The 20,116-nt window shown below is 45.5% G+C and overlaps 1 protein-coding gene across 5 annotated transcripts in view; it reads left to right on the top strand.

Moving 5' to 3' along the window:
* The window catches only part of ZNRF1 (zinc and ring finger 1), a 91,710-nt gene that overhangs the window by 58,371 nt on the left and 13,223 nt on the right, over positions 1-20,116 (top strand). For all 5 annotated transcript variants that reach the window (XM_037516143.1, XM_054697002.1, XM_054697001.1 and 2 more), the window contains one exon: positions 19,635-19,730. In XM_037516143.1, coding sequence (XP_037372040.1) covers positions 19,635-19,730 — 96 coding nt within the window. The remainder of the gene's footprint in view (positions 1-19,634; positions 19,731-20,116) is intronic.

Here is a 20,116-nt window from a genome sequence, read left to right on the forward strand (position 1 = left end):
CAGAGGTGTGGGGGGTGAGAGGATTCACCAGAGACAGAATGGGGAGCAGAACAGGCAGACTGACTGAAACACACTGCTGAGGGGAGCAGCAGGTGAGCCAGGAGAGGTCTGTCCCACCTTGTGCGTAACTCCCTGGCTGGGGATCGAACTTGTGCTGCAGTGACTGTGGGTAGCTTCATAGTGCTGTGTCTTAATCCCTTGTGCCACCAGGGAGGCCCCTAGAATTTTTATTCTTAAATTCATTTGAAGTAAGTCAACATTTAGAAAGAACAGAAAAGGAGAATTTTTTTTTTTTTTGCATCAGATTATACGCCACCAAGCCATTGTGTTTTTATGAGAGCGACAAGAGACAAATGGAATCAAATAAAGACTTCAGAGATAGGCCCCTGAACTTACTATGTTATAAAAGGGCACAGTGAATCAACGAGGAAGGATGAATTGCTTAGTGGGTAGTGTTGGGAGAATTTGCTTACTAGAGGAAAAAACATAAAGTGGATCTCCATGTAGTATTACATACAGTAGACTCCAGAAGAATTAAAAACAGAAATGAGAAGTAATAACACCACCAGATTAATAGAGATTCACTACCTCTCACCCACAAACATGAAGTCCAGAAAGCTCTGAAAGCAAAAATGTCTTCATTACCCACATGGCAGCAAAACTTGAGTTGAGGCTATTTATAATCATTTATTTATCTTAATGTGAATATCTTACATTTCACTGCTTTTTTTAAGCTATTATTTTTAAATTTTTGAAACATGCAGAAAATTAAAATGGCATTCCAGAGGCCACTCATGTATCCAATACCTGACCTCAACAGGAATTAACATTTTGTTGTTTTTGCTTTCTATACATGTATGTGAATATACGTATTTTTTCTTTTTCTTTTTTTCCTAAACCACTTAAGCAGCAAAACATTGTGATACTAAGCTGTATATTCTGCTATGTATAGGTCCTCAGGTATTTCCTAAGAAAAAGAACACTTTCCTATAGAATTACAATATCATTATCACACTTTAAAAAATTAACAGTTCTTCCACAAGATACCACCCAGTCCACATCAAGACTTCCCATCTATCCCCAAAATGTTTTTCCCCACTTAACACATGCTTATTGGGCATTGGAACATAATTTGTATATAGTTAATTGAGAAATAATGTTTAGTGAAAATTATTGAACACCTATTATAAGTCACTATGGAAAATACAAAAATAAATCAGACATGTTATCTGCTTTCAGGAGCGGACTAATGTGAGAAATGCAAACACAAGAAATGATGCAAGACAGTTTGCTATAAAGTGCCACAGTGCTGGCAGAGGTGGGGCAGGCAGTCGTCACTTCCTTTGGAAGGGGTCTTCCTCCACTGTAGAAGGCTGTGAGAACTGCTGAGTCTTTTTCTTATTCCTAACCTTGTTTCCTCTCAACTCAGGCTTCACAGTGAATCTAATTTTGAAGCACATTTGGCCTTAGAAACCAAATACATACGTATTTTTTGGATGTCTTTCTTGAACTAAGATCTAGTCAAGGCTCACATACCACATTTCGTTAATGTTTCTTTCACTTCTCTTGATCTAGAATTATGTGCGTGTGTGAGGCAGGAGAGGAGGAGAGATGGCCTTCTTGTAAAGACAGGAGCCAACGGACTTAGAGAATTTCCCTCATTTGTGTTTGTGGGATTGTTTCCTTGTGATGTCATTTAACCTGATTCTCTACCTCCCTATCCCTGTATGACTTTATAAACTGGAAGTTAGGTCCACAGGCTTGATTAGGTTTAGTTTTCAACATTTTTGGCTAGAATACCAGTATTAGTTCTACATATCTCATATTGTATCGCATGAAGAGACATATAATGAACCTCAGGTTTTTCTACCATCTGTTCTCTCAAGTTTGATCATTTGGATAAGATGGTAACTCCCAAATCTTTCTCCTGTAAAGGTACGTTTCCCCCCTTACGATTACTAGGTAACTTAAGAGCAATTCTTTGGTCACTTGCAAATATCCTGCTCTCCAGCAAATGAGTGATTTTAGTGTTCTAGTGATAAAGTCTAATATCCATTGATGAGCCTTCCCTGCAAATAATTTCTTTGGGGGGGGTCGCTTTAAAAATGTTAATGGATATGATTATGTGATACTGTCCTAGGCGTTAGAGGGGAATTACATGCCCCACCTTTGTTAAGTCTAGAGCAAAAGGAATTCCAAAATGCCTCTGGTCCTAAGGTTTGCAGCTAAGGGACTGTAAACCAGTGGGGAAAATGTAGAATGTGTTTGTGTCATAATAGCAAGGAGGGACTTTTTAAAGCACAAAGAAAACAAAAAACAGTGTTTAAAGCCTCAAGACTCAGAAGGGAGAGGATGCAGAAGGAGAATAGTAGAGTCAGGACAGAGCCTTGAGGCATAGACCATTATTAAGAGGATGGGAGGAAAAGGATGAAACAAAAGGAGACTGGAGGAGCAGCTCATACTAAAGAGGAGAGCTGGAGAGTGCAGTACAGAAATCAAGTGAAGAAGGGGAGTCGAAGCTGAGAGCCATGTCCTGATCTGGGCCCCTGGAGATGCCAGGCAGATGGGGACTGAAAGTTGCCCAAGGCTTCCGTGGTGCCCTGGGAGACAGTTGGGAAGAAGTGGTGAAGGTGAAAGTGTGATTGGTGTGCTTTGGGCTGAAAGGGAAGAGAGGCATTACAGAGTACAAGATAACCTTTTTGCAGTAGTCTTGATGCAAAGCAATGCACAGAAGTCGGGAGACTAACTGTCAAAGGAAGTGGAGTCAAGAGAAGGTGTTTTTCCAAAATTAGAGTAATCAGCTTACTTGTTTGTGGATGGGAACACACCCGTAAAGAGCAAAAAAGTGGAAATATGCCATACCCAAAACAACAATCCACATTTTTATAATGTGGATGACGTAAATCACATTTACATGGTTACTTTCCTGGGGAGGTCTGCAGGGAGGAAAGTGGAATGACCTTTGGGGATAGAGCTATGTGCCATGAACTGTGGAGTATGGTTAAATCAGCCCTTAAAACCACAGGATAAAAGCAAAGTTGGGGGGGCAGGATAAGTACCCTGATATCCTACAGTGAAGCCACTGGTTCACCTGTTCTCCCTCCCCCCTTTACCCCCTCCCAGTCCCAGAATCAAGTCATTCAAAATATCTTAAAAAACTACCCATTCTCAGGAAGCTACTGGAGGATGTGCCCCCTTTTAATGAGGGTGTAAACAGAGAAAGATGATATCCTGTAATTCAGGAAAGGAGGAGATAGTAAGATGTTTATTTCTACCCTAAGACAGAAAAGATATTGTTATCCACATCCATCTGCCTGTGGGGAATGGAATGGTAGGGATGTTGTGTTTTCAATTTCCCCTTGTACCCTTTTGTAGTAGTAGCTGGTGTAAAGTACCTCTGTCTTAATTAAACATTTTTACTTTTGTGAAATTTACCCAAAGGATGAAACTGAACAAGTGCCCAAGAGTCTCAAGTGGTGTAAAGATACAGTGTTTCTAAATGCTGAAAAAGTTGGAAACCACCTGAAATGTCTTTCTGGGAAACTAGCTAAATGAATTTTACCTTGTACAATAGGATACTCTGTAACCATTGTTTAAAAAGAGAGATAAGATATGATTTACATGGAAAGACGATATATTTTAAAGTGAAAAAAAAAAAAAAAAGAAACAAAAACAGGGCCTCCCTGGTAGCATAGGGGTCAAGTCTCAGTGTTATCACCGCGTCATCCTGAGTTTGATCCCTGGCGGGAGCTAACCCACACAAGGTGCAGCAGACTTCTCAGGACTTGGCTGCTGCTCCTTTTAGCAGTGTATTTCAGTAATTCCACCTGTTCTTTTCCCCCCCTCAGATTTATTTCATTTATTTATGCATACAAAAACTAGTGTGCAGGCCAGGGGCATGGGGGGTGAGAAGACTCACCAGAGACAGAGTGGGAGCGAACAGGCAGATCCACTGAAATACACTGCTGAGGGGAGCAGCTGGCAAGACAGGAGAGGTTCACTGTACCGTGTGGGTTAGCTCCCTGACCAGGGATTGAACTCATGTCATAGTGGCTGCTGATAGCTTGTTCTGCTCCCCAATCTGTCTCTGGTGAACCTTCTCACCCCCCCACACCTCTGGCCTATAACCCCGCTCTTCTATGCATAAATAAATAAATAAACAAACAAATAAATAAATAAATCTTTAAAAAAACAACAACAAAGATTTCAAAATAGTGTCAATGGCATGGTCTCAGTATGCAAACATTTTAGTCCAGAAATACATTTTAAAATAAAACTCTTATCCATAATGGGATAGGGGAGTGTCACATAAAATGGGTCTCAGACCTTAGAACCAGGGTCCAGCGTCCCCAGCAGTGCAGTGCCTTTGGCAGCCTCGAGTTAGGGGAGGAGGGCCGTTAGATGGTGAACATTTTGTTGCTTACGTGAGGGGTGTGGCGGGAGGAGAATTCCTAAGACTTATCCCACCACCAGCAGTGGGAAGAAGGTGCCTTGCCACTGCGAGTCCTGTCTGTGTGGAGGGCAGACAGTGGGGCAGCTGTGATGGATCCCTTTCTCAGAGGGCACAGTGGGGTTCTAATCCATACCCGCTGTTCCTTTTTCATGGGTTGTCCAGTTGATTGGTTTTGCCTATTAAAGCCAAACTCAAAGGTTCGTCAGTTCAAAAAGTTGACAGTCCAATGGATGAGCCAGTTTTGGAGTATGGCCACTGAGGGAAGAGCACCCAGGTGGGTGAGGGCCTCCAGCCCCAGCTGCTGCAGTGAGCGAGGTCAAGGCCACATCTGGAGTCGCATCGCACAGCAAGCCTGGCCACCCCTGCGCGGTGTCCCCAGCGTGCTCCCTCCAGAGCATGAAATGTAATCTCCCTAATCCAAGCTTAGGGTTTAGCCCTGGCAGCAGGGGCTGGAGCACACATGTTCCCTTTCTCTCTGTGTCTTGTCGGATCCTTCTTACTGGCCTGTAAAATGGACCTGAAAACTGCTTCACCGAGTGTGAGGGTCGATCCCTCCCTTGTTCCATTGAACAAATGGGTGGAATCAATCTGATACCCGAGGAGAATTGATGGAGCCAAAAAAGTGAGAAAAGCGGTACTTTCCTGCTGCCCGCGAGGCAGAGGGGTGGACAGTGTAATTGGTTCATCATTTTAAAGATCTGAATTTAGACAAAGTCAAGAGGTTGCCTTTTAGTAAGACCATTGCCTTTCTGTAAAAAAGGAGGAACTGAAAGGCAAGAAAGAGTTGCTTTGCAGCTAGATATCTAAAGTTTAGGAACTTCTTTGTTTCTTTGTTTTTTTGCTCAGGATCCAAGGGATGTGTACTGTAAATATTATTCTTAGCAACTGCCTTTTCCTTCTAGTATCCATATTGGTCATGTGTTTAAATGTGGTCCCTAAATGTTTTCCCTCAGGACTCAGACTTGGGTCCTTCTGCTGTGGACTTACCTCTTCCCAAGGCTTAAAGGGGGTTGGGGGTGGGGGCTTCTAGCCTAATCCATGTCTTCATTCCAGATCTTTTCTCTGGATTTCAGCTCCTTCTACCAGATACCTACACTTGTTTGTCTCAGATTCCTCCAGCTTGTTATGTCCAGAACTGAACCATCATCTTCCTCCTTGCCCCCTTCCGTAACCCCTCTTTCTAGGATTCATATGTCATCAAAAAGCACTATTCAGGGCCTCCCATGGTGGCACAGCAGTTGAGTGCTGGATTGCGAGGCTGCTTGCAGCCTCTGCAGCGCCAGTTCGATCCCAGGCCACCTGCGAGGATCCCACAAAAAAAAAAAAAAAGCACTATTCACCCAGTTTCTGATGCTATGAGGTTGAGGATCATTGTTGACTACTTCTACACTTATTCTTCTGACTTCTGAGATAATAAGATAATAATTAACCCAAGTGCTTTTTTAAATCCATGTACTTTTCTGCCCAAGTTGGGCCCAAAATCAGGGGACACTAAAGGCTGAAATAATCAAGATAAAGATAATTGTTCAGAGCTGTGTCAACCAGATGTCTCTACTGGATTCTGAGTTTACCTGATGACCCATTGACAGCTAATGCAGAGGCCCCTGTAGCATAAGGAACCTCACTGTTCATCAGGGTAGCCAGGTATCCTGGCTGTTCTGAATGTTTCCAGACCTTTCCAATCATGTCAGAACTGTTGGTTAGTTTGGCATTATTTCTGGAATGATGCATCCAAATTCTAAATGTGTCTTGTAAGGCTTTTTCAGTTCTGACCCCTACTTAGCTTCCACAGTTTTTTTTGCCACTGTACCTGTCAATATTTTAAAACATCTAATGTACATGCAGGAAAGTGTTTATATTGCATTGTATGTGTATATCTGAATGAATTTTCACAAATGGAATACCTCTGCATAACAGGTAACCACTGTTTTGAATTGTGACAGCACTTGTCTTCCTTATTTTGTACTTTAAATGGATAGAACCAAGTAGTATCTGCTGTTAGGTGTGCTTCCTTCACTCATTAGTATGTCTTTGAGAGGTGTCCATATTGTAGACCTTCCCTCCCCTTTACTGTAATAGTTTTCCATTATATGATACACTGTAGTTTATATACCCAATTTGTTCTCATTCTAGGGCTGCAAAACAAAATTCCCCAGAACCGAGGCATAAAACAACTCTTTATTATGCATCTGGATTGCATGGGACATGGCAGGAATGAATTGTCTCTGCTTTATGATTTCTGGGGTCTCAGCTGGGGATGGCTGGGTGCTGTGTCTCTTGATGGCTCATTGACTCTGAGACCTCAGCCAGGGCTGCCAGCCAGACCGCTGCCATGTGGTCTGGGCTTTCTCGAAACATGGTGGCTAGTTTCCCAGGCCGGGGGTCCTCAGAGAGAGCAAGGCAGCAGCTGTGGCTTTCGTGTGACAGCCTCACAAGTTGTAACATTTCAGCTGTACTCAGTTGGCCTGACAAGCCCACCCAGGTTCAAGGGGGAGGTAAAACAGACCCTAGTGGTTGATGGAGAGCCACATGGTTCTGGAAGTGCTTGCATAACTGGAAATAGTGCTGGGGCTATTTTTAGAGAGTGGGGTCTGATGCACCATTCAGCTGGTGATAGATGTCCACCTTTGTGATCCAGTCACACTGATAGATACTCTTTCAGTTCTTCGAATGGACAATCTCTCCATCACCCCAAGGCCTTTGCACGTGCTGTCCCCACTACTTGGAACCCTCTGCTCTGCTTTCTTCCCTTCTGTTCCTCCACTCAGGTCTGCCTGTCTGTCTTGGCTCACTCTTTAGTGTCTACTTGGTCTTCCCTCACAGGAAGTCTTTCCTGATATCACTGCTACCTCAGCCCCCTGGCCCCAAAACTTAGTGAAGATTCTACTCTCAGTTCCATTTGGCACCCTGTCCTGTCCTTTCCTTACCATAAGGTGATTATGAGGTGGCGCACTTGTCTTGTGTGCCTGTGTGTTAACTTCGTGAAGAAGCTCTTTCTGCCTTGTATGTGGATCAGTTTCTTGGCACTGAGTAACCATCAGTAAATTGGAGAAAATAGATTCAGCCTTCTGGGTCCACCCACTAGAGACAATGATGTATGCACAAAATTGATCATTAATACACTGTGGGGTCTGAGGGAGCGCTGCAGTGGATGGGACTCTGTGAGCCCCTCCACCTTTACTGCTGAGATGCAGGGATTGTGTTGATCCGGTTTGAAGCCCAGATGCTGCCATTCAGCTTACCCTTCCTGTGTGCAAACAGCAAGATCACATTTCTGTGTCTTTATAAATGTGAAGCATCCTTGTTCAGTTCCCTGCTTCTCTCCGCCTCCCCCCCCCCCCCGTCCAACCCAGTTATCTAGTTGGGTGAAAGAAAACATGTAAAAAAAGTTGAGACCCTGCTTTTTTTTTGCAAGCAAATGATTATTTGCTGGCTTTTATTAGTAGTGAACTTTTTTCCCTTTCCTTTTTTCCTTTTTAAACCTCCTTGGTCTAACATTGCATTAACACTGTTACTCAGTTCGTGGCACACTCATTGGTCTGCACAAAGCTGTCCTTGGTTTTACTCGTTCATACATTGATTTATTCTCTTTGCTGCCTCTTCTCATCCTGCTCCCCTCCATAGTCAAACATCTGAATGTGCTTGGAGTGTGCGCTCTTATTAGTGTGTTATGAATTTTGTTTTGTGTGCATATATGGTTTTTGTTTTGTTTTTGGATTTGAATTTTAGTTAATTGTGTGCACATGTTCTTAAGTCAGTGGCTTGGTGCTATATAGATCCTTCTGTTTTTCTTTTTATTTGACACTGTTTTCAGATCTGATTTAGGCTCTGTGTTCACTCCCTGGCTGGTGCCTACGTGTACGCCTTCATCCTGGACCTGCTGTGGTGTCCATTCCTGCAGGGATTAGCTGCTGCTGCTCGCTGCTGCCCACCTCAAACCTGCGCTGGCTTCCCATTGACCTGAGTGAGGATTTCCCCAGGGGCTCCCAAGAGTGCTGGATCATAGACCAGTGAATTCTGTAGGATCATTTCTTCTGAGGACTCAAAAAAGATCATTGTGTCCCATTTCTTTCCTTATTTCCTCCTAAGTGCTAGAAGGCTCGTTGTCAGACTTACTTAGTCCTGCTCTGGAATCTTACAGTGATGCCATGATACCAACAGAGATAAAGGTTGGGTTTTATTCTCTTGTGAGTCTGAAGTTTTAGTTTCTTAACTTAGACTGGTTCAGGCTCACACCGCTCCTACTGTGTTTTCATATGCAATGGGTCATGGCTGCCGAGGGCTGTCCTGATGCGCTGTGGTCCACAGCTGTTCCCAGACCCTCTGTGTGGAGGCAGTCAGGTGCAGAAGGAGGCGGCCATGCTGTGGAATCTGTGGAATCGGGCTGACATAAGCCACCTTTGATTTCTCCACATGCATGCCACCTCATCCGTGCGTTGGGGTCACAAGTGTAGAGGACCCCTGCGCAAGCACCTAGTCCAGAATCTGCTCTGGGGCCACTCCACCTGCCCCTTCTTAGCTCCTTGTTTATGAAACATGAAACACCCAGCATGAATGTCGAGAGGGAAAGTGCAGTGCTTTACGAGGTGGTATCTCAAGGATGCTGAACTGTATTACAATTTTTGGTTATCACGTGGTGAAATATTTATGGATGGACTTATGTCTGGAACTTGCTTAAATAATTCAGGTGCAGTGGGGAGTGAATGGAGGTAGAGATCGGGTGACCATGTGATTTTTTTTTTGTCAGCCTCTAGCCTGAGACTGAATTATAGCAAGTCAACAAGCTGAAACCCAGATTGTCCCGGGAAGCCAGCAAGTAGACAGCCAGGGAAAAATGAGACAGAATTTACCCTGAGTTGATCAGGGTTGAAGCTGGTTGATGAGTACCTGGGAGATCATTATAATCTATTTTTTTCTTTGTCTGAAAATTTCCATGATAAAAAGGTGTTTTAAAAGAAAATTTATCTGTCAGATTGCTGAAGCATTCTGAAGTCCCTGTTGTCTAGGAAACGACTCTTGGGTCCTGGGGTTAGGAAGTCCAGTCATCCAGTGCTGCCCATCCACCGCCCTGACTGCTTCAGGTGGGGAGTAAGCAGGAGGTGTGGGTCAAGGCCAAGTCTGTTCTTGATTGGTAGGTGGAAGGAGAAACTGGAGGCTGTTCTAGCTCTACAGAATTTGCTTTAGCATAGAGGCAGAGGCTGACCTTTTCCCTGCCTCCAGTGCTTGCAAGGCTGCCGTGGTGGCAGATCCCTTCACACTCGCTGCACAACACAGTGCTGGTGGCAGGGCCACTGCAGTGTATGCATGTACACGTGTGATTGTTATCCGCCCCCCCATCAGAACTGCAAGTAGGGCCGGAAGCAGCATGACCACAGTGGGTTTAAACTGACATTCTGTCTCACAGAAACTTCTCCATCTTGCTTAAACCTTCACTGTGGTGTGGCAGTTGCTGGTAGACAGTAACCACTGCCGGGAATAGACTTAAATGACAGTCAGCCACCCCCTTAATTTGTTCTCTTCCTGGTTTTAGAGCAGGGCCTTTTTCGTATAATCCCACCTAATGTGACACTCATTCACCCAACAGATACTTTCAAGAGCCTATCTTAGGTAGGGTTCTGGTGGCATACCGCTAAAGAAGCAAATTGCCTTCAAGGAGCTTATACTGTATGTAAGGAGGGTGCAGTGATGGGGGACGCTAAGAAGAAAATACAGCATATGGGGTGGAGCCCAAGAATTGTGACTGGTTTTGGTGGATTGTCTAAGGAGATGAGAGTCAGGCATTATGGGGGGACTAAAAAACAAGAGCAGCAATGTGTATGTGTGCCGGGGGGAGGCAGATAGAGGGGGAGAGTCAGCTTTCTCAAATATTGCTGATTGTTTGAGAATTGATTTTCGGGTACCACCCTGTGGAGGTCATTGGTAGCCTTGGTGTGGGCATTTTTTTGGACACTGGAACAGTGCAAGAGGGACTGGAATGGGTTGAAGTAAAGTCACTGCAGACAATTCTTTGCAGGTTCTTTTCATTGTAAATGGGACAGTTGCTGAAAGTAAGAGGGGATCCAAAGAGTATTGTGTGGCGTGGAGACTAGTTTACATTTGCTGGCTCAGCAGAGAGGGAAAATGTGTTTAATGGATCTCATAAATGGCCCACTCGAATGCTTTAGCAAATATTAAATGACCCTGAACATGATGTAAAGCCCCAAGAGACCTGGTTTAGTTCTTTTTCCCTTGGAGTTCCCTCTTCTCTGTACTAGAAGTAAATCACAAGTCTCTGGGTATTCTCAAAATATGTGTTAGAGCAAGCTTTAATCTTTTATCTATTGTCTTCCTCTTGTTATCCAAATGGTGCTGAACTTTAGGGTTATAAACCCCAATCCTTTTGACAGTCGAAATCTATGGATATGTTCTATAGAAAAAATACACCTGCTATAGAACCGGGCATGCTCTTTTAGGAGGCTGGTGGAGCCACTGACATCCATCCCTGTCCAGAAGCTACGTGTCAGATGCATTTACTAGATAATCAACCACTTCAGGCTATAAAAAGGGTGAAAAGAATGAGACCCCTGTGGCCTTGTCTTCTCTCTTCTTCTCTAATAGATCATTAGCTCTTTGATGATAGAAATTATAGTTAATGCTTTGCCTTGTTTCCTTACCACTCAATAACTAAAATAAAAAAGAATGGACAGACAGACTGACTCACTCCGTTGCTCATTCTACTTGAGGTGGCAGATAGCTGTACAGATTTTCACTGGTGCCCCAGGGAGAATGCCGTGCTTCAGTAATTTTTAGTAGAGCCAGGGAACCCTAGCTGCGTCCCCCTTTTAAAATTTGGTCCTTTAGGAGAAAAGCCATGTCTGATAACATTTTGTGTTCATTTCCTATCACTACAGTGACACATTATTAAAAGTTTGACAACACAGATTTGTTCTCTAACATCTTCAGATGAAAAGTCTGAAATAGCCTGGGCCAAAATCAAGGTGGCAGCAGGATGTTAGATTCTAGAGAAGAATCCATTCCCTTGCCTTTCCCAGCATCGAGAGGTCACCCACTTCCCACTTCCTCTGTCTTCAAAGACAGCAGCATAACATCTACAAATCTCTCTCTCTGAAATTTACTTCCTTGACTCTCCTCCCACCCTCTCTCCTTCATTCAGCATATTTCCAGTATCCATTCCTGCTGTGTGTGTCAGTAGGCCCTTGCTTTTCACAGCTGCATGGCATCCATTGTCTTCATGACCATGCCACAGTTTATCCATTCTCTGGATAGACAGTTGAGTTGTTCCTAGTCTTTGCTTGTTATGAATAACTGTTCTGGTGTAGGCCAGGAGGTAAGAGGATTCACCAGAGACAGAGCAGGGAGCAGAACAGGCAGACTGACTGAAATACACTGCTAAGGGAAGCAGTGGGCAACACAGGAGAGGTCTGCTGCGCCATGTGGGTCAGCTAATTGGCCGGGCTCAAACTCGTGACTGCCGATGGCTTCACAGTGCTGAGACTTAACCCCTTATGCCACCAGTGAGATCCCTGCTACGAATGTTCTTATAAACATCTATTTGTAGAATTATGTTTTCATTTCTTTAAAGTAAATATTTAGAAGAGGGATTGCTTAGGTCAGGCTAGGTGTATATTTGGTTTTATGAGAAACTATCATACCTTTTCCCAAAGTGGCTGTATCCTTTTATAATCCTTCCAACAATATATGTGTGTTCCGCTTGCTCTCTGTCCTAGAATTTGATGTTGTCAGTCTGAAAATTTGAAAAAAGAAAAAATTCCTATGTTACCCCTTGATCTTTACCTTCCATTTGTAATAAATCCCATTTAATAAAACTCATCTAGTCAGGTGTCATTTGGCAGACTTAGGCATCACAGGAGTAGATGTGAGAAAGATCAGACTGGAAAGGAGGGAATGAACAACAGGGAGGGAAGCTGGGAGGTTGGGGTGGTGTCCCCTGCTCAGAGGAATCCACATCAGCCCCTCTCCCAGGACAGGCGGTCCTGCACTCCTGCACTCACGGCTCTGGCGTGACTTCCTTTACCCAGGTTGCTTCTTTTGATTCTTCTCCCTTTAGGTGATCCCAGAGACAGGCAGAACTGGGGCAGACGTTAAAATAGCGCATCAGCATCAGAGGGAGGCTGGGGAGGGAACTGGGGCAACGTGCAGAGCACATGTCCTGCCTGAGAAATCAGGTCTTAAAGGAGAAGCTTGCAGTTTTGGAAAATGAGGAAAACCTTAACTTGGACTTCAAGATAAATGTGCCAGATGATTGGAAGAGTTGTTACAAATTGCCAGATGTCTGCCCTTGGTGGCCCTAATGGACAAATGGGAGGACCTGGGTGAAGTGTGCGGGGCCCAGTTTACCTACCCAAGGAAGATGTTTCATGCACATGTACGAGGTCTTGGGGTCACCGGTTATCTACCAGTGGACTTACCCCAACACTTTACACTTGGAGAGTTTCCCTTTGACACCCACAGTAATGGGTTAAGGCCCTGTGCCCCAGGTGTCAAGTGCAGGCTTGTCTTTTCTGGGAGCTCAGGTCCAGCTGAGGATTCCCCCACTTATGCAAGATGCTGGTTTGAAAGACAGGAAGCAGCTGGGCTCCTCTGGCTGCATAACCTTGAGCTGATCTGATGACAAGAGAAAGAAAGGAAATGAGGTCTCCATTAGAAGTTCAGCTGCTCTTGAATGGGTGGGGAGCTCCTATGGCAGCATTTGCTTGATTAAGGCTGCTCAGCAGAGTCAGGCGATTGTAGACAAATCACCCCCCCACCCCCGTGCTGTCATTCCTTCCTTCCTCATTTTGAAACGGTGGCCGAAAAGTACTAGGAATTGGGCAAGTTCCCTGCCTCTGCCACAGTGTGGTGGGAGCAGATGATGGCTTAAGGGAGCTAAAGGCAGCACTGGCTGGCATCCTGAGTTAGCCCGTGCCTCCCTTTACTCTATCAGTGGCAAATATTAAAGACACAACACTTGCAGGACACTGCCTCAAAAGGAATTTAGGTGGGTGGCGAGGTAACTAGCATGCTTGCTATCTGCTCCTCTCCCCTGTCCCCGCTTCCAGGATCTGGCAGGCAGTCTGGTCTCAGAGGCAGTGGTGTTGAGGGGTGAGGCTGAAAACTCCACCTGTAGCTTTCTCATGAAGGAAAAGAAAGCCCTCCCCTCTCTCTCTTTTTTAAATCTTTTTTTTTTTTTTAATTTTTCTAGAGGCATGTCTTATTTATTTATTTATTTGTTTGTTTGTTTTGTTTATACAAGCACTGGGTACAGTCAGAAGTGCGGGAGGGTGAGAGAATTCATCATAGCCAGAGCGGGGAGCAGAGCAGGCAGAAGGACCGAAGTACACTGCTGAGGGGAGCAGCGGGCGGCAGGAGAGGTCTGCGCGCCATGTGGGACCCTCCTCTGGTGGCCGGGGAGCAGCCGGGGATCGAACCAGCGCCGCAGAGGCCGCGGGCAGCTTCGCAACCCAGCGCTCAACCGCTGCGCCACGGGGGAGGCCCTCTCTCTCTTTTTTAAAGATTTATTTATTTATGCATACAAGAGCTGGGGCACAGGCCAGAGATGCTGGGGTGGGGGGCCGAGAAGATTCACTAGAGACAGAATGGGGAACAGAACAGGAAGACTAACTGAAATACACTGCTGAGGGGAGCAGTGGGTGAGACAGGAGTGGTCTGCTTCCCCATGTGGGTAGCTCCCTGGAGGGCCAGGCTGGGGATCGAACTCATGCTGCAGAGACTTCGGATTGCTTCATAGTGCGGTGCTTAACCCCTTGTGCCACAGGGAGGCCCAAGAAAGCCTCTCTTATCCACATTTCCTGGGTGTGGATGAGGGTCTCATGAAATTTGACAGAATTATGCCTGTGAGTGACTTTACAGGCCAGAGTTGGTTTTAACATGGTTTCAACTTTTTTCCAAAGTATGATAAAAATCTCCTGGGTATTTTAACCTTCAGATAGCCCACAGAGATCGCTGTGTTTGTCATTCCATAGGGCTGTTGGTGCTGAATCGTGACTAGACAGTTACAAGAAAAGATTGGGGCAGTAAATGGATAGATCCATCTTGATCATCAGATGACCTTTCAGGAAAGAAAAGTGGGGTTGTTAATTTTTTTCCCCTATCTTTCTCCATGTTTTCCCTGTTCCTCTTTCCTTTTGCCCTTTATTTCCCATTTAAAAGATAATTTGCAAACTGAACATCTTATAACCAGTGTTACAGGCTCAGTATCAAGTAGAAAGCAGAACCTTGTCCTTCCATATTTACAGAATACCCAGAAAAAAAAAAAAAAAAGGTCGTTTGAGTTGATGGCACCTCCAAAGAAATTGCTGGGGTTAACATGGAAGATTTGAAGTTAGTATCCAGTACTTCCCATGTGTCTGTAGTATTTTATGTTCCTTTTGTCATGTAATTCCTTGGTTCAGCTGCGCCAGCAAGGTCAATGCTGGCTCGTGAGACCTGGGTGCTGTGTGCCGGCTCTGCTCTCTCTGGCTGTGTTACCCGGGGCAAATCGCTTACCTTGATGGATTTTGCAAAATAGAGTTAGCCTCATATTATGGTAACTTTACCTTAGCAGCCCATAGTAAGAACTCAGATGCGAGCTATTATCTGTCATCATGTGCAAGAGCAGGTCTGTCCTGTAGAGGCTAAGCAGGGACCGTTTCCACACTGGCCGTATGGAAAGGGCCAGGTCCACAGGAAGCAGAGATGCGAGCAACAGGAACGGCCACTCCCCAGCACACTTTGCTCAGCCTGTGACCTGTGTGCCCTTCTTGCGGGTTCATCACGGTCACTCCCCATCCCATCCCCACCCCCTCCGCTCCTTCTTCGTGCTCCTGTTCCTTCCCCCATTGGGCTTGATGAAGATACTGCCCTACGTTTGATTAGCTTATTTTTAAGCCTGCTTTTGTGTTTCTTATATTTGATTCTTGTAGGACTGACTGAGGTCAATTTCTCTATTTTCCAGATGGGGAAACTTAGATCCAGGGAGGGCAGATTACTTATCAGGTTCTTGGGGCTGGAAAATCCAGGTTATCTTGGCATAGAAGGGACCCTGAGTTATTTCCTGAGCCTTACTCTCTGCTCCCCAGATCCAGAGGTAGGTGATAGAAGTGGTCCTGTGCTAGAATGTCATTCTCTTCCTACTGTGGGGCGCTACCTCTCCAGAGCTGGTATTGCCCAGCCCACCTCTTCACATCCTGTTGCGTGGTGGTTTTCCCACCAGACAGGCAGTGAAACTCCATTCTGACACTACCTACCTGGAGGTAGCATCGGATTCTATAATTAAGGGCTCAGTCCCACAAAACTGGCCCCACTTCAGACACCAGCCACAAGTCTAGATGTCGCCTGTGCTTCTGACTGACTGGCTACTAATGGAAGTTCCCACAACCCCCTCGTCCACATCAGTTAATTTGCTGGAACAGCTCACAGAATGCAGAGAAATGTGGCTTACTAGATTACCTGTTTATTATAAAAGGCTATGACTCGGGAACTGCTGATGGAGGAGATACATAGGGCAAGAGAGAGGGGAAGAGCACGTGTGCTTTTGGAGAACGAACGCACTTGCTCTCTGGACGCACCACCAGCCAGCACTTGCACATGTCGGTATCTGGGGAGCTCTCTGAACCCCGTTCTTTTGGGTATTTATGGAGGCTTCCTTACACAGACACTATTGATTAAATCATTGAGCCCAGTCTCCAGCCCCCTCCCCTCCCTTCATGTCCCCAGAGGTGGGGGGTGGGACTCAAACTTCTAACCCTCTAATCAGTCATGTGGTTGGTTGCCCTGGCAACCAGCTCCCATCCTCAGTTTACCTGGGGACTTTCCAAAAGTCACCTCCTTCACATAAACTTGTGTGGTTGAAAGGACTTATTTTAAATAACAAGACACGCCTTTCACTTTTACCACTCTGCTGAAACTATTTTAGGAACAGATGACAAAAGACCAAATATAACATTAGATGCTCCCATCCTCTTATCTCTTAGGAAATTCCAAGGATTTTAGGGGCTCTGTGCCAGAAAGCCATGAAGACTGATATATTTCTTGTTATAAATCACAATATCACACCTGTGGCCAACTCTTTTTTTTTCCCCACTAAGAGAAAGGGCTTTAGATTGGGGGTTCAGACATCTAATTCTAGAATCAGCTCCCAACCCTCAGTTAGACCTGGTGGCTTCACCCAGACTCTTTTTTTTTTTTTCAGATTTATTTATTTATTTAAACAAGCACTGGGTACAGTCAGAAGCACGGGAGGGTGAGAGAATTCACCAGAGCCAGAGCGGGGAGCAGAGCAGGCAGAAGGACCGAAGTACACTGCTGAGGGGAGCAGCGGGTGGCAGGAGAGGTCTGCGCGCCATGTGGGACCCTCCTCCCAGACTCTTGATACAATGAAGAGACTGGTCTAAACCTCTAAGTCTCAATTTGTTTTTCCTATTTTCTAGGACATAATAAATTCTCTTGTAACTCTCATTGGGTGGCCTGCTTCCCATCACCTTCCTGGTAACTCAACCCCTTTTCTTGCTCACCAGGAATCCCATTGGAATGTGGGGGATTGAATGATGCTACTGTAGCATAACCATGAGTCTGTTCTAAGTTATCAGAAAAGTGAGTAATATGCAAGCTGTAAGACTTCTGTTTAGTAACAAGTCACTTTAACTGCTCCCAGTAACTGTCAGGCCAGTGTTGGAGAGCCTGGCCAGAACCCATCCACGCACCCTGCCTGTGGACAGAGTGCTAGCACAGCAAGTGTAGAGTAGAAATATCCTGGAGTCATTTACTTATATTTTTTAAAGATTTATTTATTTATTTATACAAGCACTGGGTACAGTCAGAAGTGCAGGAGGGTGACAGAATTCACCAGAGCCAGAGCGGAGAGCAGAACAGTCAGACTGACGAAGAAATACACTGCTGAGGGGAGCAGCGGGCGGCAGCAGAGGTCTGTGTGCCATGTGGGACCCTCGCCCGGCGGCTGGGGATTGAACCGGCTCTGCAGAGGCTGCGAGCAGCTTCGCAGCCCAGCTCTCAACTGCTGTGCCACCGGGGAGGCCCTGGAGTCATTTAAATTGTGGCACAGCCTTGGTCTTTTGCCACCCAATGAGAGTTACAAGGGAATTTATTATGTCCTAGAAAAAAGGAAAAACGAATTGAGACTTAGAGGTTTAGACCAGTCTCTTCATTGTATAGAGTCTGGGTGAGGCCACTAGGTCAAACAACAGGGCTGGGAGATGAATCTCTGAAGAAAATGAGAAATTTCCCAATAACTGTGCATTGTGTAGAATGTTATTTAATCAAAATACTGGTTTATTTGCTGGGTACAGGCATGTAGGCCGACCCAAGGGTGCAGAAAGAATTAGGTTCGATGTGAAGACATCCTCCTCCTGTAAGACTGAAGTCCATTCCTCACCTGTGCTGTGACAGGTGCCTACACTGGGTTAGCAAAGAAGCCACCTGGCAAAACCCAGCCCTTTCTCAGCTTGGCCAGAGTTCTTGAATGAATATGTTTGAGGAAAGGGGTCTGAAGACATGGGGACTGTGGTCCAAGGTCCACTTTGTCAGTGGTTCCCCTTGCCTTGAAATTTCTGCTGGCCTTGGAGTCAGCATCGTCACTGAGAAGAAGAGAGTTGGTGAAGACTTTTAAGTTAAGGTCTTGTGCCCCACTTGGGAATGTGGGCGCTCACTTGCTTCCTGTCTGCACCACCAGCTGCCCCAAAGAAGGGTTTACTTACAGAATGAGCAAAGTCGAGCAAGAACTCTGGTGAAGGTGTGAATGGGCAGCTCTGTCCTGGAGCAGCTAACAGTCAACATTTACCGCTTTATCTGTTTCATAATAATTGTTGCTTGTAGATATCATCAGCATCCAGTGCAATGGTGCATGGAATATTTGCACTAAAAACTAACGCAAGAGTCAGATCTTCACAGCAGTATTTACGTGTGCTGTATTTGACCTCGGAAATCCAGACTAGGTAGATAGGAATTAGTCACAAAAGGGAGAAGCTGTGATATGTAAAATTTCATGTGGACAAATAACTACTTAAGGTCATTGGATCTTTTTGGTAGAATTTATATGGAAGAGTTGATCTATTTGAAAATAATTTCAGTAAAAGTAAAATGGGGTGAGGGATTGGGAATAGTTTGCTGTGTTTTTCTTTTCGTTTCTTTTTTTTAAGATTTATTTATTTATGCATTCAAGAACTGGGGTGTAGGCCAGAGGTGCAGGGGGTGAGAGGATTCACCAGAGACAGAGTGGGGAGCAGAACAGACAGACTGTCTGAAATACACTGGTGAAGGGACCAGCGGGTGAGAGGAGAGGCCTGCTGTGCCGTGTGGGTAGCGCCCCTGATCAGGCTGGGATTGAACTCGTGCTGCAGAGGCTGCGGATAGCTTCACAGTGCTGTGCTTAACCCCTTGTGCCACAAGGGAGGCCCCTGCTGTGTTTTTCTATTAAAAATAGTTTATGAAAAAATAGACCAAGTGACTAGTTTTGCTTAGTGGAGTTCCACTCAGAAAACTCCCAGCCGCAATCTCCAATACTTACATAATTCCATTGAAACTCCTGGTGTGTGTAAGCCATACAAACCTCCTTGGGAATAAAACAGTGAGGTCATAGCACCCTGAATTCTACTGGCCTGTGAAACAGCTGCTACTCAGGGTGGCATATGGCCCAGGCACGCGTGGCATTTGGGAGTGCTCTGGAAGTCCAGCCAGAGCTCACGCACCCTCAGAGGACAGCTGCTTCCCCACAGGGAGGCAGAGGTGCTGGAGGTGCCTGTGACCAGAGATTCCTCATCTACCCGGGTAGTATGAGAGCTGGGAGGTGGAAGGTATTAAACACCTCATTATTCAGACTAACAGTTCCTTTGCCTTGTTATGGTGCCTCCCTGCCCCCTGCGGCCCTCGAGATTCCTCTGGGAAAGTGTTAGAGAGGAAAAAACCTCAGATCAGCTGTCCCTGACTTCTGATAAACTTTAATGAGGCGGAGACCAGGGGTGCATCCGTGGGAAACGGGATTTGGAGGATGTAATAAAAAGAGCAACATTTCACATGACTTCATGAAAAAGAAATCTGTGGGGTATCTCGGTTGTCATTCTCCACCTTGACTTTGACCCCTCATCGCCATGCTCAGTTGAGTGTCTGCTTATATTATGCTTATGCGTGGCTTAGAGAAAACATTTCACCGTGTTTCCCTTTGTTTCAGGTTTCAAGTGCCCCATTTGCTCCAAGTCTGTGGCTTCCGATGAGATGGAAATGCACTTTATAATGTGTCTGAGCAAACCTCGCCTCTCCTACAACGGTAAGGGCCTGGTGGGGAGAGCCTCTGGCTGAGGGACTTCCCAGCCTAGTGTGACTCTGATAGCATTTGCACACACCTGGTGGCAGGAATGCTAAAGGGTGCTGAGGAACCTGAGGAAGCCGTGCTGCATCCACCAGAGAGGAAGAGGAATGTGATGAGGAAGGAGGGATCTGGGGCCTGGGGTACCGGGAAGTCTCTTGAGTTGCTCAGTTAGTTCTGCTGTCCCTTAGTTCTTTCTCCCTTTAATACCCTGAACTCCCTCTCTTCTTCCTGCCCCATAATTCTTTGGCCTTCTAGTTGGGAGATACAGACGTGCCTTCACCCTTCACACACCTGAGAGCAGCAGAGGGCCCAGAGGAAGCACCCCCTCTCCGTGGGAGAATGGG

Source organism: Talpa occidentalis, unplaced genomic scaffold (genome assembly GCF_014898055.3).
Source record: "Talpa occidentalis isolate TD23 unplaced genomic scaffold, MPIMG_talOcc4v2.1 talOcc4.17, whole genome shotgun sequence".
In the NCBI taxonomy this organism is placed as follows: Eukaryota; Metazoa; Chordata; class Mammalia; order Eulipotyphla; family Talpidae; genus Talpa; species Talpa occidentalis.